An 11,421-nucleotide genomic window follows, 5' to 3' on the forward strand; every position below is an offset into this window, starting at 1 on the left:
CAAATGCGTTTGCCTGGGCACTGGCCTCTTGGGAGCAGGTCAAGGGAGCGGCCGGCACGGGGCCCGGCAGGCGGTGTGGAGATCGGGATGGGGCCAGACAGCCTTGTGCTGCCAGGGGTCCCTGTCTGCGGCCCCGGCACCGTTTCTCCTCAGCGGGAACCAACCGGGGCGGGTGGCGGTGGGCGCGGGGTCTCTCGCACGCGTAGCCGGCATCGCAGCCCGGCGTGCACTGGGGGGCAGCGGGGGAGGTGGATGCGGCCGGAGCTCGCCTGGCGAGCACGCTGGGGTCTGCAGCGAGAGGTGGGGTCTCCGCTCAGAGAGGACTGAGCTTCGGGAGAAGCTGGAGGCCAGGCGGACGCTGCCACACGTCTGGTGGGGTGGGGAGAAGAGCTAGAGGCCAAGAGACTCGGAACTCACCGTGCGGCAGCTCTTCCTTGAGCGCCGCTTACCTTTCTAGATGCCGCTGTGAGTCTGGGTGGATGATGCTTAGGGTTCTTTCTGTCCCCAGCTCTGTCTGCCTCGCTAGGCCCCTGGGGCTCCAAAGCCACTGTCCCTCCCAAGTCCCCAGGCCCCAGATCTGCCTTGGCATTTCCAAGACTTCACTCTCCCTATGCTGTCCCAGGTGACTGGACCCCCTTTTGCTTGCACCCAGAAACAGGTGCTTACGACACTGCCCTGCCCTCCCAGGGGCCGTCAGTGTGTCCCTGCCCCGGGGTGCTCTGCTCATCACGGTCCTAGGCCGCTGGGGACATCCAGTAGACAGGAGCTGGGTACGAAGTCTGGAGTGGATGGCACAGGCCCCCTCAAAAGGCTGGTAGGACCCGCACTGCACAACTCTGGGTCCAGAGAAGAAGGCCAGACGGTGGCCTCCTGAGTGTGCTCCTTGTCGGAGGCACAGGGACACCTGGCTCCCTGGCCCCTGGCCTGTGTTCGGCCCCGCTGACCAGTCTGGGGGCACGGGGAGCGGCCGGGGCGCCGTCTGCTGGTGGACACGTGCGCCAGAGCTGCTCTCGGTCAGGCTCCTTTCACTCCGCGAAGTTGAGTTTCTCGACCCCGTTTGATGGATGAGGAAACAAAGGCTCAGCGAGGTTCAGTAACTTGTCTGTAAAATTCCACAGTAAGTGGTAGAGCTGGGGTTTGGACCTGAGTGTGCCTGACTCGAAAAGCCATGTTTTATCCGCTAAGCCACCCCGAGCTCAGAGAGAAGCCCGTGAACCGTGCAGAGGGAGCGCTCCAGTGGACTAAGGGAAGGAAGGAAGGGAGCGAGAAAGGCACCCCCCCTTTTGCGGGGCAGGCAGTGGGGGCGCATCTGAGAGCCTCCCGTGGGGGTGCACTGGGGCGGGTGGGGGGGCGTTGCCCAATGGTAAGAACCGTCGCCCCATGCAGTCCTCAGGGCTCTGCGCGGAGAGCTGTGTCTGGGCTGCTGGGAGGTCACGGGCGTGCAGGGGCAGGGGGGCTGGGGATCTGCCAGGGCCCTGAGCTCTCCCAGAGCTGCACCCATAGGCGCACAGCGAGAGGCAGCCTCTGATCTGGCCTGGGGCGTTCGTAACCCACCGGGGAGGAGGAAGTATCAGTACTCCGAAGGGTGGGGCGGAGGGGAGCCTCGCCTGGAAGTCAGGTAGCAGGACTGGGCTGTTTCCCCAAAGGGAGGGACATAGTAAGACACTCTGTCCTGTCACGGTCCTGGGCCCTCCGAGCCTTCCCCTGCGGGGCAGAAGCGCACACGAAGAGACACCCGGCGCCCTCACCCGCAGGACGACCCGCACCCACGGACACTCGCCGGCCTCCCCCGAGCCCGTGTCCCCTCCACCACACGCCGGCGCCGACCTCATGCACACTCACACATGTCTCCCGCTCACCGGGCGATGTTAACATCTCATTATCTTTGTTACTGTAATTACATTATCCGCTGCTTTATGCAGAATTATCCTCCGAGGACTAATTGATGGCTCCATGTTTAATTCATTAATCATTAGCATCAAATTCGACAATTACAGTGCACACTGATTGTGGGATTGCAGGCGTAATGAGGGAAGAATTAACAAAGAAAAGGGAAAGCACTTTCCCTCCCTCGGGGTTTTGAGTTGGGGGGCTTGGGGAGGAAGTGGGGCCTGGGGTGGCTTTGGGTGGGGCTCGGGAGGAGGCAGGGATCAGATTTGGAACCTGGGAGGGGACGGATGCAGGCCTGGGCCGGGGAGAAGCAAGGTCTCTGAGAATTCTGGACCGGCGTCTGCCTCTCTGAAAGGTCTCCTGCCAGGGAGCCGAGGGGCCCCTGAGGGAGGCTGAGCTGGCAGGGACCTGTGAGGCCGGAGTGTCAGGGAGGCGGGGTTCCGGAGAGGAAGCATCGGCACGTTGCCTCGAGGGGACTAGAAATGGGGTCGGCTGGAGGGCAGTGTTGGCACCACGCGGATACTCGTGAGCACTTACTGTGGGTCTGGTCCTGCCTGGGGTGTTAGGACGAACACAGCAGAAATCCAAAACTTGCCTTCCGCCTTTCCGCATCGCACGGTCCCCGGAGCATTAGGGATGTCCGGCCTGTTTCTTTACCTTCTAGTGGCTTCCGCCCAGAGCTTCCATTCTTAGACTTCCAGAAACCCCACCCGTGTCCTCCCGGGACTGGTTTGAGGCTGAGTTTGCCACCTGCTCTCTCCCACTGCGTCCAGCTCCAGGCCCTGTCTCTGCCTCCTTACTAACCTCCAGCCCCCGGCCTGCTCTCCCGCCTTGCGTTCCGAGGTGTGACACCTCGCTTATGGCCCCCCGTCCTCAGACTCCCCACCACCGCCGCCTTCTGGCCTCCGTCCCCTGCCCGTGGTCCTTATGTGGACTGAGCTGAGAGGGCAGTGGAGGTCCTCGAATTGTCGTGGGCTCCGAGGCCCCGTGGCTCTCCCGTGGGTTCCCTGCAAGGGACTGGGTGCTGAGGGAGGGAGGCGGGACAGCTCGGAGGGCACAGGGGACCCTGCCGGCCCGGGCCCCGGGGCTCCTCGAGCCTTTGGTTCCCCCTTGGCTCTGCCATTCTTCCCTGATGGGAAACGAAAGATTAATTTTCTCCAGCCCAACAGGATAATTACTAATACTAATTAGACATAATTACTTGAATCTGATACACTTATTTCTCGTCAGAATGGCATCAAAGCTGAGGCAGAGCAAATGGCATATGCGGACTAGAACGTGGGGTGCAGGGCCTGGTCCGGGGTGGGGGGGTGGGGCTGGGGACTGTGGCCAGACAAGGAGCACCATGGTGGAGGGCGGTCAGCACCACGCGTCCCCCTCTCCCGGCTCCCAGGAAGGGAACAGAGGTGGCGAGGGGTGTGAGTTGCGAGACCAGTTGCCTCCCGAGGTGTCGGGGACCCCAGGCAAGGCCTCTCGGTCTCCAGTAAGCCTGGCCCAGTACCTGGTAAAGCCCTCATTTGGGGTCAGTATTCTGCTAGAACTTCTCGAGTTCTGCCTGTAGCATTACTTTCAGGAAGGTCTGTGTACCCCTCCGCAGCCTCCCTTCCCAGTCTGACCCTTCCCCCTCCCCCTCCCCCGCCCCCAGGTGCCCCCTACTCGGCCAGCAACCCGGCCTGGGCTGGCCCTCGCCCTGAGGGGCTGCACCAGCGCTCCTGCTCCGTGTCCAGCGCCGACCAGTGGAGTGATGCCCTGCCCCCAGGTACGCAGGCCCCTGCTCACAACACAGGAGGGCAGCCGGGCTGTGTCGGGATGGAGCCCAGGCCAAGGGGAGGGGCCCCTGCCAGAGCTTGTCGCAGGCCCAGGGTGCGGTTCCGAGACACGAGACACGGAGTCCAGCCTCCGTCCCTTCTCCAGCGGCCCAGGCCAGCTTCCTGCCCCTTTACCCCTTCGCTGGCCCTAGGCCCTGCCAGCGGCTGGCTGGTGCCGGAGTCCTTCCCTTCCCTTCCCTCTGCAGCTTCTCTGCCCACCCGCTGCTGTCCCTAGGCAGCGCTGGTGGCGGCTGGTGGCGGCTCCTGCTTCCCCATCAGCCCCCATCAGCCCCCTGCGCACCAGCTCATCAGCCTCACCGCGGGGGGGACAGGGAGGCGGCTGAGCAGGGAGGTCGGAGGCTGGGGGCTTGAAACACGTTTTGATGGTGGCAACCTGCGCGCCACGGAGAGGGGGGGTTCCTGGATGATAGGATCCGGGATCCAGAAAGGTGGTTTTCCTACCCATGCCGCCTCCAGTAGGCTGAGGCCCCATCCCGTCCAGCTGGTCAAAAATTCTCCCTTCTCTCCCAGCCATCGCACCTCCCTCTTAACTTTCCTTGGCTCATCTTACATTTTCCTCCCCTTTTGTCCATTTTTGTTCCTTGCTCTCACATCTCCACTCTTCTCATCCCCTTATATTTTCTCCCTCTTTAGCGCACATGCACACACACACACACACACACACGCACTGTCCCCCCCTGCTTCCCCCATCTTACTCTCATCCGTCTCCCTTGGCCCCTGTCCCCTCCCGGGCAGGTCCGCTCCACCCCCTTCACCTCCAGCTGGGCAGTAGTGCCCGGCCAGGCCCGAGGCCCATAGTCTCTTTTCCTGGACCTTCACGGGCCGCATACCCCTGGAAGAACTAACCCCAGTCTGAGCCCCGAGTGCGGGAGGGAATGGGTGCGCTCGGCACAGGGAGGCTCCCCACCTCCTGATCCAAGTCTGAGCCTCCTTGGGGGGAGTGACTGTGGAGGGCTTGAGAGGGGGAGCTGGGGGGCTTCCCAGAGTCACTGTCCTGACTGTGCGGGCCTCGGTAGGGCCCCTCTGTTGAGTCTGGAAGGAGGGAGGGAGGGAGCGTGTCTGCCTCTAATGAAGTTTGACATTTAGTGGTGAGCGCCGGGCGGGGTGTGGGAGACGGGAGCTTGATTAGCGCGCTCTAATTGACAGTAATTAGGCAGCTCCCTGATTGTTTCTAATTCTGCTATTAATTGTGAGGAGCGGGGAGTGTGATTGAGGATAAATTTGGTGCGGAGCTGCTGGGGCTTCAGCTCCCTGTGAGTTCCCTGGGCCGCCTGCCACCCCTCCGGGCTGCCGGAGCCCCAGCCAGCCATTCCGCCTCGCCTCTCTCCTGCTCTGCCTGAGTTCCCCACACTCTCCTCTCTCCCCTTCTCCTCCTCCAGGGCTGGGGAAGCTCAGGGGGGGTTGGTTGGGACTGGCCTGGCCAGGCAGACCCCTCCCTCGACAGCTCAGGGGGGCGCTCCCAGTGGCACTAGGCAGGTCGCGTGCTCTGCCCCCCCCCCCCGCCCTCCCCTCTTCCCACACTTCTCCAACTCTCCCCTCACCAGCCAGTGGCCCGGCTGAGGTGCTCAGTTCCAGCCCCAAGCTGGAGCCTCCCCCATCTCCCCACTCCAACCGGAAGAAGCACCGGCGGAAAAAGAGCACCGGGACCCCCCGACCAGACGGCCCCAGCAGTGCTGCTGAAGGTTAGGGGGACCTACAGGGAACCCGGGGCACAGGAGGCGGGCTGTGGGATTTGGGGATAGTGCTCTCAAAGAAACCCCATTTTCTCCGTTTTAAGAGCGAGTGCTTTGTGTAAGTAGCCGTAACTGTAATTGCACTTCCTTTGGTCATCCGGACTTGGTATCTTAGAAAAGCTCCTCCTTCTGCCTAATTAAAACCCTTTCTACTAAAATGTGAACCTTTTAATCCTTGGAGAAGGTGAAAGACAGCAGGTGGCTACTCCAGTAACTCTTCCAGACAGACTTGCGGGCAGGACCCAGGTTTCCTGTGGCTCTTGCATCACCCACTGAGCTTGATGAGTGCTGGGCATACAATAGGTGCTTAATACGTGTGTAGGAGCTGGCTAAGTCTCTCCCGACTGGTCTTCAGGTTAAGGAATTCCAGCTCCACAGGGCCTTTCTCGCAATCTGGTGTTAACCACAGCACTCCTCTGGTTTTCTCCAAAGTCTCTTCAAACGGTTCCTCTTCTCTGTGGTTGGCGTCTTTCCGCTCCCGCCTAAGTCTAAGCTAGACCGATGCGCAGTGTCTCACTTCTCCATTTGCCAGGGTAGGGATGTGGGCAGGAGGGCAGAGATGGCCTCTCTGGGGAGGAGCTACCTCTCCGGCCTACCTGTGGGAGAGTGATGCTTAGCGGTCCTGGCTCAGAGCCCAGCTGCCCCCGGGAACCGGCCCCCCCCCACACAGGGCGGCGATTCTGTGGTTCAGAGGCCGTGTGGAGAGCGGCACGGTGGGCTGGCGGAGCCCGGGGAAGGAAGGGGCACCAGCGTCCTTCTAGGAGTCGGTTCCCGTCGAGGATGCCCTGAGAGCAGGAGCCCAGCAGGAAGGCTCCCAGGGACGGTGTGTCCCTGGGTAGAACCTGGGACCCAGGCCTTTGCCTCTGGCTCCGTGTGCCTCCCCCCAGGCCCAAGTTCCCACCGCAGCCCCGGGACACATTCACACCGCTGGTTAGGAGCTGTTCGGCCACAGGGTGGTGGCCGTTGGCATGGGGATTCACGTGGCTCTCTGTTGGTCTAAGCCGAACGGAGCTTGGGGTCCCAGTGCAGCCCACCGTGCATGTCACTGGCGCTGTCCTCGGGGCCTTGTCTGCTCACACATCCCAGTTCGTGGGGGAAAACGTCTCCTCTCCCCATCCGCTTGTCCTTCCTGTCTGTGCCCGGGGAGTGGGGGAGGGGCCGCTCCCAGGAGCCCCACGCCGACGCCGTCAGGAATATTGGGTTTAATGAGCTGCAAAATGAGGCGGCTGCAGCTGACACGTACGGATGGTGCCCACGCCCGCCTCCCCCACCCGCTCCCAGCATCGCCTCCTAGCGCCCCGCCGCACCCTTCCCCAGACGCTCCCTGCTGCTTTCTCCAGGGAGCGCCCACTCGGAATTCCTCTCGGGCGGGGCAGGGGCGGAAGCCTCGCACCCACCTCGCCTCCCTGCAGCCACCTCGCCTCCCTGCAGCCGGGCTCCGCAGGTGGTCGGGCGCGGAGGGAGTGAGGGCCCCTTGCTCACGCTTGCGAGTGGCCCCGGAGCGCGGGGAGAGGAGGAGACCCCGACGGGGCGGAGCCCTGGTGGCGGCCGGCCGTGGCAGTGGGGCGCCCCGCCCTGATGGCTGCTATCACCCCCATCTCCCACAGAGGCTGAGGAGTCGTTTGAGTTCGTGGTGGTGTCCCTCACCGGGCAGACGTGGCACTTCGAGGCCTCGACGGCAGAGGAGCGGGAGCTGTGGGTCCAGAGCGTGCAGGCCCAGATCCTCGCCAGCTTGCAGGGCTGCCGCAGCGCCAAGGACAAGGTTGGCACGGAGGCCGCACGGGGGCGGGACCCCAGCCGGCCTCGTGACTGACTGGCCGCCCCTCGTCTCTCCGCAGACTCGACTGGGGAACCAGAACGCGGCCCTGGCCGTGCAGGCGGTGCGCACCGTGCGTGGCAACAGCTTCTGCATTGACTGCGACGCCCCCAGTGAGTGCAGAGGCCGGCAGGGCCGGGGTCTGGGTGGGTTCGAGAATGCCAGATGAGAGGCTTGCGGTCCGCCCTGAGAGAAGGCAGGGAGCGGCCTTTCCTGGGGTCTCCGTCTGGCTGCCCGTGGACCTCATGATGCTTCCTGTCCTGCCCTAGATCCAGACTGGGCCAGCTTGAACCTGGGCGCCCTGATGTGCATTGAGTGCTCGGGGACCCACCGACACCTGGGGGCTCACCTGTCCCGGGTCCGCTCCCTGGACCTCGACGACTGGCCGCCCGAGCTGCTGGCCGTCATGACCGCGATGGGCAACGCCCTGGCCAACAGCGTCTGGGAGGGGGCCCTGGATGGCTATGCCAAGCCCGGGCCTGACGCCTGCAGGTGAGCGGACGGGGGCACGGGGAGCTGGCAGAAAGGGCGGGGGCGTTGGCGCCCCGGATTGGGGAGACTAGGGGTGGCGCGGAGTGGTGACAGTCGTGCTCTAAGGGTTAAAAGTGGCCGTTGCTCTGCTTGGCAGTTGGCCCCTTGGGGTGCCCCTCCCCCTCCCCGCCTGTCACTCAGGCTCCTCACAACAAGAGGCCCTTTCTGAGCCTTATCAGCAGGTCAGGGGCCAGCGGGAGGCGCATGCGCAGGTCCCTATCGCTGGTGGCTCGAAGGCCCGAGCCCGAGCCTGAGCCCGGAGATGGGGAGAATGGGTGGGAGATAGGCTGGTGCGTGGGCCCCGTGGAGGCCCCCCACCCGCTTTGTTCCAGCAGGGCCAGATAAGCCACCAGGGGAGCCCTGCCTGGAATCCTGCTGCCCTCTCAGCCCTCGAGGGGCCTCCCTTCAGTGTCCTTCCTTTCAGCTGTTTCCACCCCCTCTGCACTCCCCCTGCGTGCCGTCCCCGTCTCGGGCCTGTCTCTTCACTGCTCTGTCCTACGCTTCCTCTGTTCCTTCCGATTCCCCTCCGGGGTGTCGGTGTCAGTCCCCGAGCACCCTGCCCAGCCCCCACCCGTTGGCTCGGGCCCTTGCTTGGCTCATGCCCTGGTGGACCTGTGTTGCAGAGAGGAGAAGGAGCGCTGGATTCGGGCCAAGTACGAACAGAAGCTCTTCCTGGCCCCGCTGCCGAGCTCGGACGTGCCGCTGGGCCAGCAGCTGCTCCGGGCCGTGGTGGAGGACGACCTGCGGCTGCTGGTGATGCTTCTGGCTCATGGGTCCAAGGAGGAGGTGAACGAGACCTATGGGGACGGGGACGGGCGGACGGCTCTGCATCTCTCCAGCGCCATGGCCAATGTCGTCTTCACGCAGCTGCTCATCTGGGTGAGTTGTGGGCTCCCTCCTGGCCTTTCCAGTCCCTCCCGCGGGGGCTCCTCGGACCTGTCTGACCTTTTCGCCCCGGCCCTTGGAAAGCCACCTCTCCTTTTTTCCCCAAGAACCCCCACCGTTCTTGCCACGTCATGCCAACCGTGACATTGTGCTTTCTTCCGCAGTACGGGGTGGATGTGAGGAGCCGGGACGCCCGGGGCCTGACTCCGCTGGCCTACGCGCGTCGGGCCGGCAGCCAGGAGTGCGCAGACATCCTGATCCAGCACGGCTGTCCTGGGGAGGGCTGTGGCTTAGCACCTGCCCCCAACAGAGAGCCTGCCAACGGTACCGGCGCTTCTGCGGAGCTGCACCGAAGTCCTAGCCTTCTGTAAAGCCCCGGGGGACTCCGTGGCCTGGGGCCCCTCCTCCCTCCAGGCACTGAGGGGAGCCAAGGCACAGAGACCGAGAAGCAGGGACGTGCGGAAAGGAAGGAGAGGAAACGAAGAGTCGAAGAAGAGAAGAGCTCAGTGGGAGAGACAGAGGGACCAGAGGCGACATCTGGGATTTGAGCCGCCGCAGAGAGGGAGTGGAGCTATTCTAGCCCTCCACCCTCCGGTGCCGCTGGAAAGGGACAGGACCCTTTGGAGGTACCTGTGAGGAGAGGGGAGCAGGACCTCTCCCTCCTCCAGATTCCTACCTTGTACTGCCAGCCCCCTACAAGCCTTCATCCTAAAATGGAGCCTGGACGGACAGGGCACAAGTTGGGGGGTGCTGGAGGAAAGAGACGAGGAGGTGATCTGAGAGTCCCGTGTAAATTTGTACATTGGAATATTTATGTTTGTGTACAGATCTGGTGTGTGTGTCTGATGAGCCAGTAAACCAGACCGTGTGTGGCCTTGTTTCCCCCCTTCTATCTCCACCCTTCCAGAAAGGCCCATCGGTTCAGCTCTGCCTGTTTCTTTGCTCCCGTCTTCTCCTGCCTGTACTCTGGGACTGCCTTGAGTGGGTCAGTAGCACTGCCACCCCCTGGAGGGGGTCCGGAGCTCGGCGCTGCCTTCCCCTCCTCCCACACCCCGCCCCTGCCCTCTGTCACTGCCCCACCACCAGCTGGTGTCCAGTAACCTTGTGCCACACCTGGCGCCAGCCAGAGCTCACCCAGAGAGGGGACAGAAGTATCATCCCCCTTCCTAAGAGTCTGGGAACTAGCTCTACAGCCAGACGTCCAGGCCACAGGACCAGAGTTCCGAGGATGCCACAAGGGTAAGTGGCTAGATGTTATCAGGACAGCCCTTCTCTAGGGACCCACGCCTAGACTTTGCTTTAGAGGAAAGGGGAGGAGGTAGGACACTGATGGCAGAACAGCCACTTGGATTCCCAGCAACATCTTGCCAAGCTGGGGGCAGAACCCTGCGCTCCTGGTTTTCCCTTTGACTAGCCCTGATCCTAGAAAGACCTGAGGGTAACACCTCTATACCTTTCTTGAAGGATGAGAACTTGCCAGGTTAAGGTCCCTGCTCTCTAAGGAGCTTACCTTCCATTCCTAGAACCGCTTTGCTGGTGGCCCTTGTTTTCTGCCGCACTTACCGAGCTGGGTGTGGCGGGGCTGGCACACTCTGGGGGCACCTGCCTGCCTGCGGGGAGATAACCAGGCAAATGCTACGCAGAGAGGAAACCAGATTGTATTTTCTTGATTCACAGCCCCTTTGCAAGGCCAATAAGAGCTTTAAGTAAAGAGAAGAGTAGAATTAAACAGGGCCTTGGGTATGTATACGAATGAGTTCCTGGGCTCAGAAATTATTAGCAATAATCACTTCCTTTATTTTACCTAAGGAAAGCCAGCTGCTCGAGTGGCTGAGTAGTGCCTGGTATAGTTTAGGAGGCTTCATAGGTAAATCCAGAGGAAAATGGTCATCAGGATCTTGGTGTCCCCCTGCCCCCACCTGCCCTGGGGCAAAGAGCCAGAGAGCATCTGCTCTGGCCCTAGACACGTAGACATGAATTCCCCACTGCCAAAGTGACAGAAGCTCCTGTGATCATCAACCACTGCCTGGCCTCGCTCCTAAAAAGAATCGAACCCTGTAGCTTCCTTATCCTGGCAGAGACCACCTTAATCTAGATCAGGAATGGGGCTGGCCTGGACGGCATATTTTGGCCTAACGGTCAAGGCTTGCTGAAATTTAGCCAAATAGAGAAGACCTGCCCTGAATCTGTGCATCCTAGCTAGGGAGCTGTGGCGTGGTGGTGAATAAGCAGTCACAGCCCCAGGCCGCGTTCCGCTGGGTCACCCAAACCAGGCAGGAGGAAGGGACGGCCACGGAAGGCCTGTCTGCTCCTCCGAGGCGTGCGGCAGATGCTTGAGTCAGCAGCGGCTGGCGGGCCACTCCTGGAGCGGGAGCAGCCGCCGTTCCCCAGGGACGGTGAGGAGGCTGGCCAGGTATTTGACCAGCTTGTGTTTCCCTCCACGACCTTGACCTGCCCAGAGGATTGCCGGTTTCTCCTCTCAGTGGTTCTGCTCTCTGCCCTGGCTCTCCTCCCGACGCAGCGCGGGCCACGTTTCTCCCCAGGAGGCCCTGCTTACCATGCTCCCAGCTGCAGCGGGTTCCTGTAACACTCCTTTCCCCCCGTGTCTGCAGCCCCGCTCCGAGGCTGGCCCAGGAGAGGAGCCCTTCTGCGAAGGTGGGGGAAACGGCGAATGACTTCAGTTACCGTCTTGTTCCCCCTCACAGTATACCCAAGTGCCCCTGAAGGCTCCTGACCT

General features: G+C 62.3%; 1 protein-coding gene across 3 annotated transcripts in view; it reads left to right on the plus strand.

The window, feature by feature from the left end:
- The window catches only part of AGAP3 (ArfGAP with GTPase domain, ankyrin repeat and PH domain 3), a gene marked incomplete at its 5' end in the record, with an annotated part of 52,565 nt that extends 42,946 nt beyond the window's left edge, over window positions 1-9,619 (plus strand). For 2 of the 3 annotated variants that reach the window (XM_080818922.1, XM_080818926.1), the window contains 7 exons: window positions 3,536-3,649; window positions 5,264-5,401; window positions 7,060-7,214; window positions 7,291-7,381; window positions 7,538-7,760; window positions 8,423-8,678; window positions 8,849-9,619. In XM_080818922.1, the coding sequence (XP_080675048.1) occupies window positions 3,536-3,649; window positions 5,264-5,401; window positions 7,060-7,214; window positions 7,291-7,381; window positions 7,538-7,760; window positions 8,423-8,678; window positions 8,849-9,055 (1,184 nt within the window). In that variant the 3' untranslated portion in view covers window positions 9,056-9,619. The remainder of the gene's footprint in view (window positions 1-3,535; window positions 3,650-5,263; window positions 5,402-7,059; window positions 7,215-7,290; window positions 7,382-7,537; window positions 7,761-8,422; window positions 8,679-8,848) is intronic. The other variant, XM_080818923.1, reaches the window with a different exon arrangement.
- Between the last annotated feature and the right edge of the window lie 1,802 nt (window positions 9,620-11,421).

This window comes from Martes martes (assembly GCF_963455335.1).
Source record: "Martes martes genome assembly, chromosome: 11".
NCBI classification, from domain to species: domain Eukaryota; kingdom Metazoa; phylum Chordata; class Mammalia; order Carnivora; family Mustelidae; genus Martes; species Martes martes.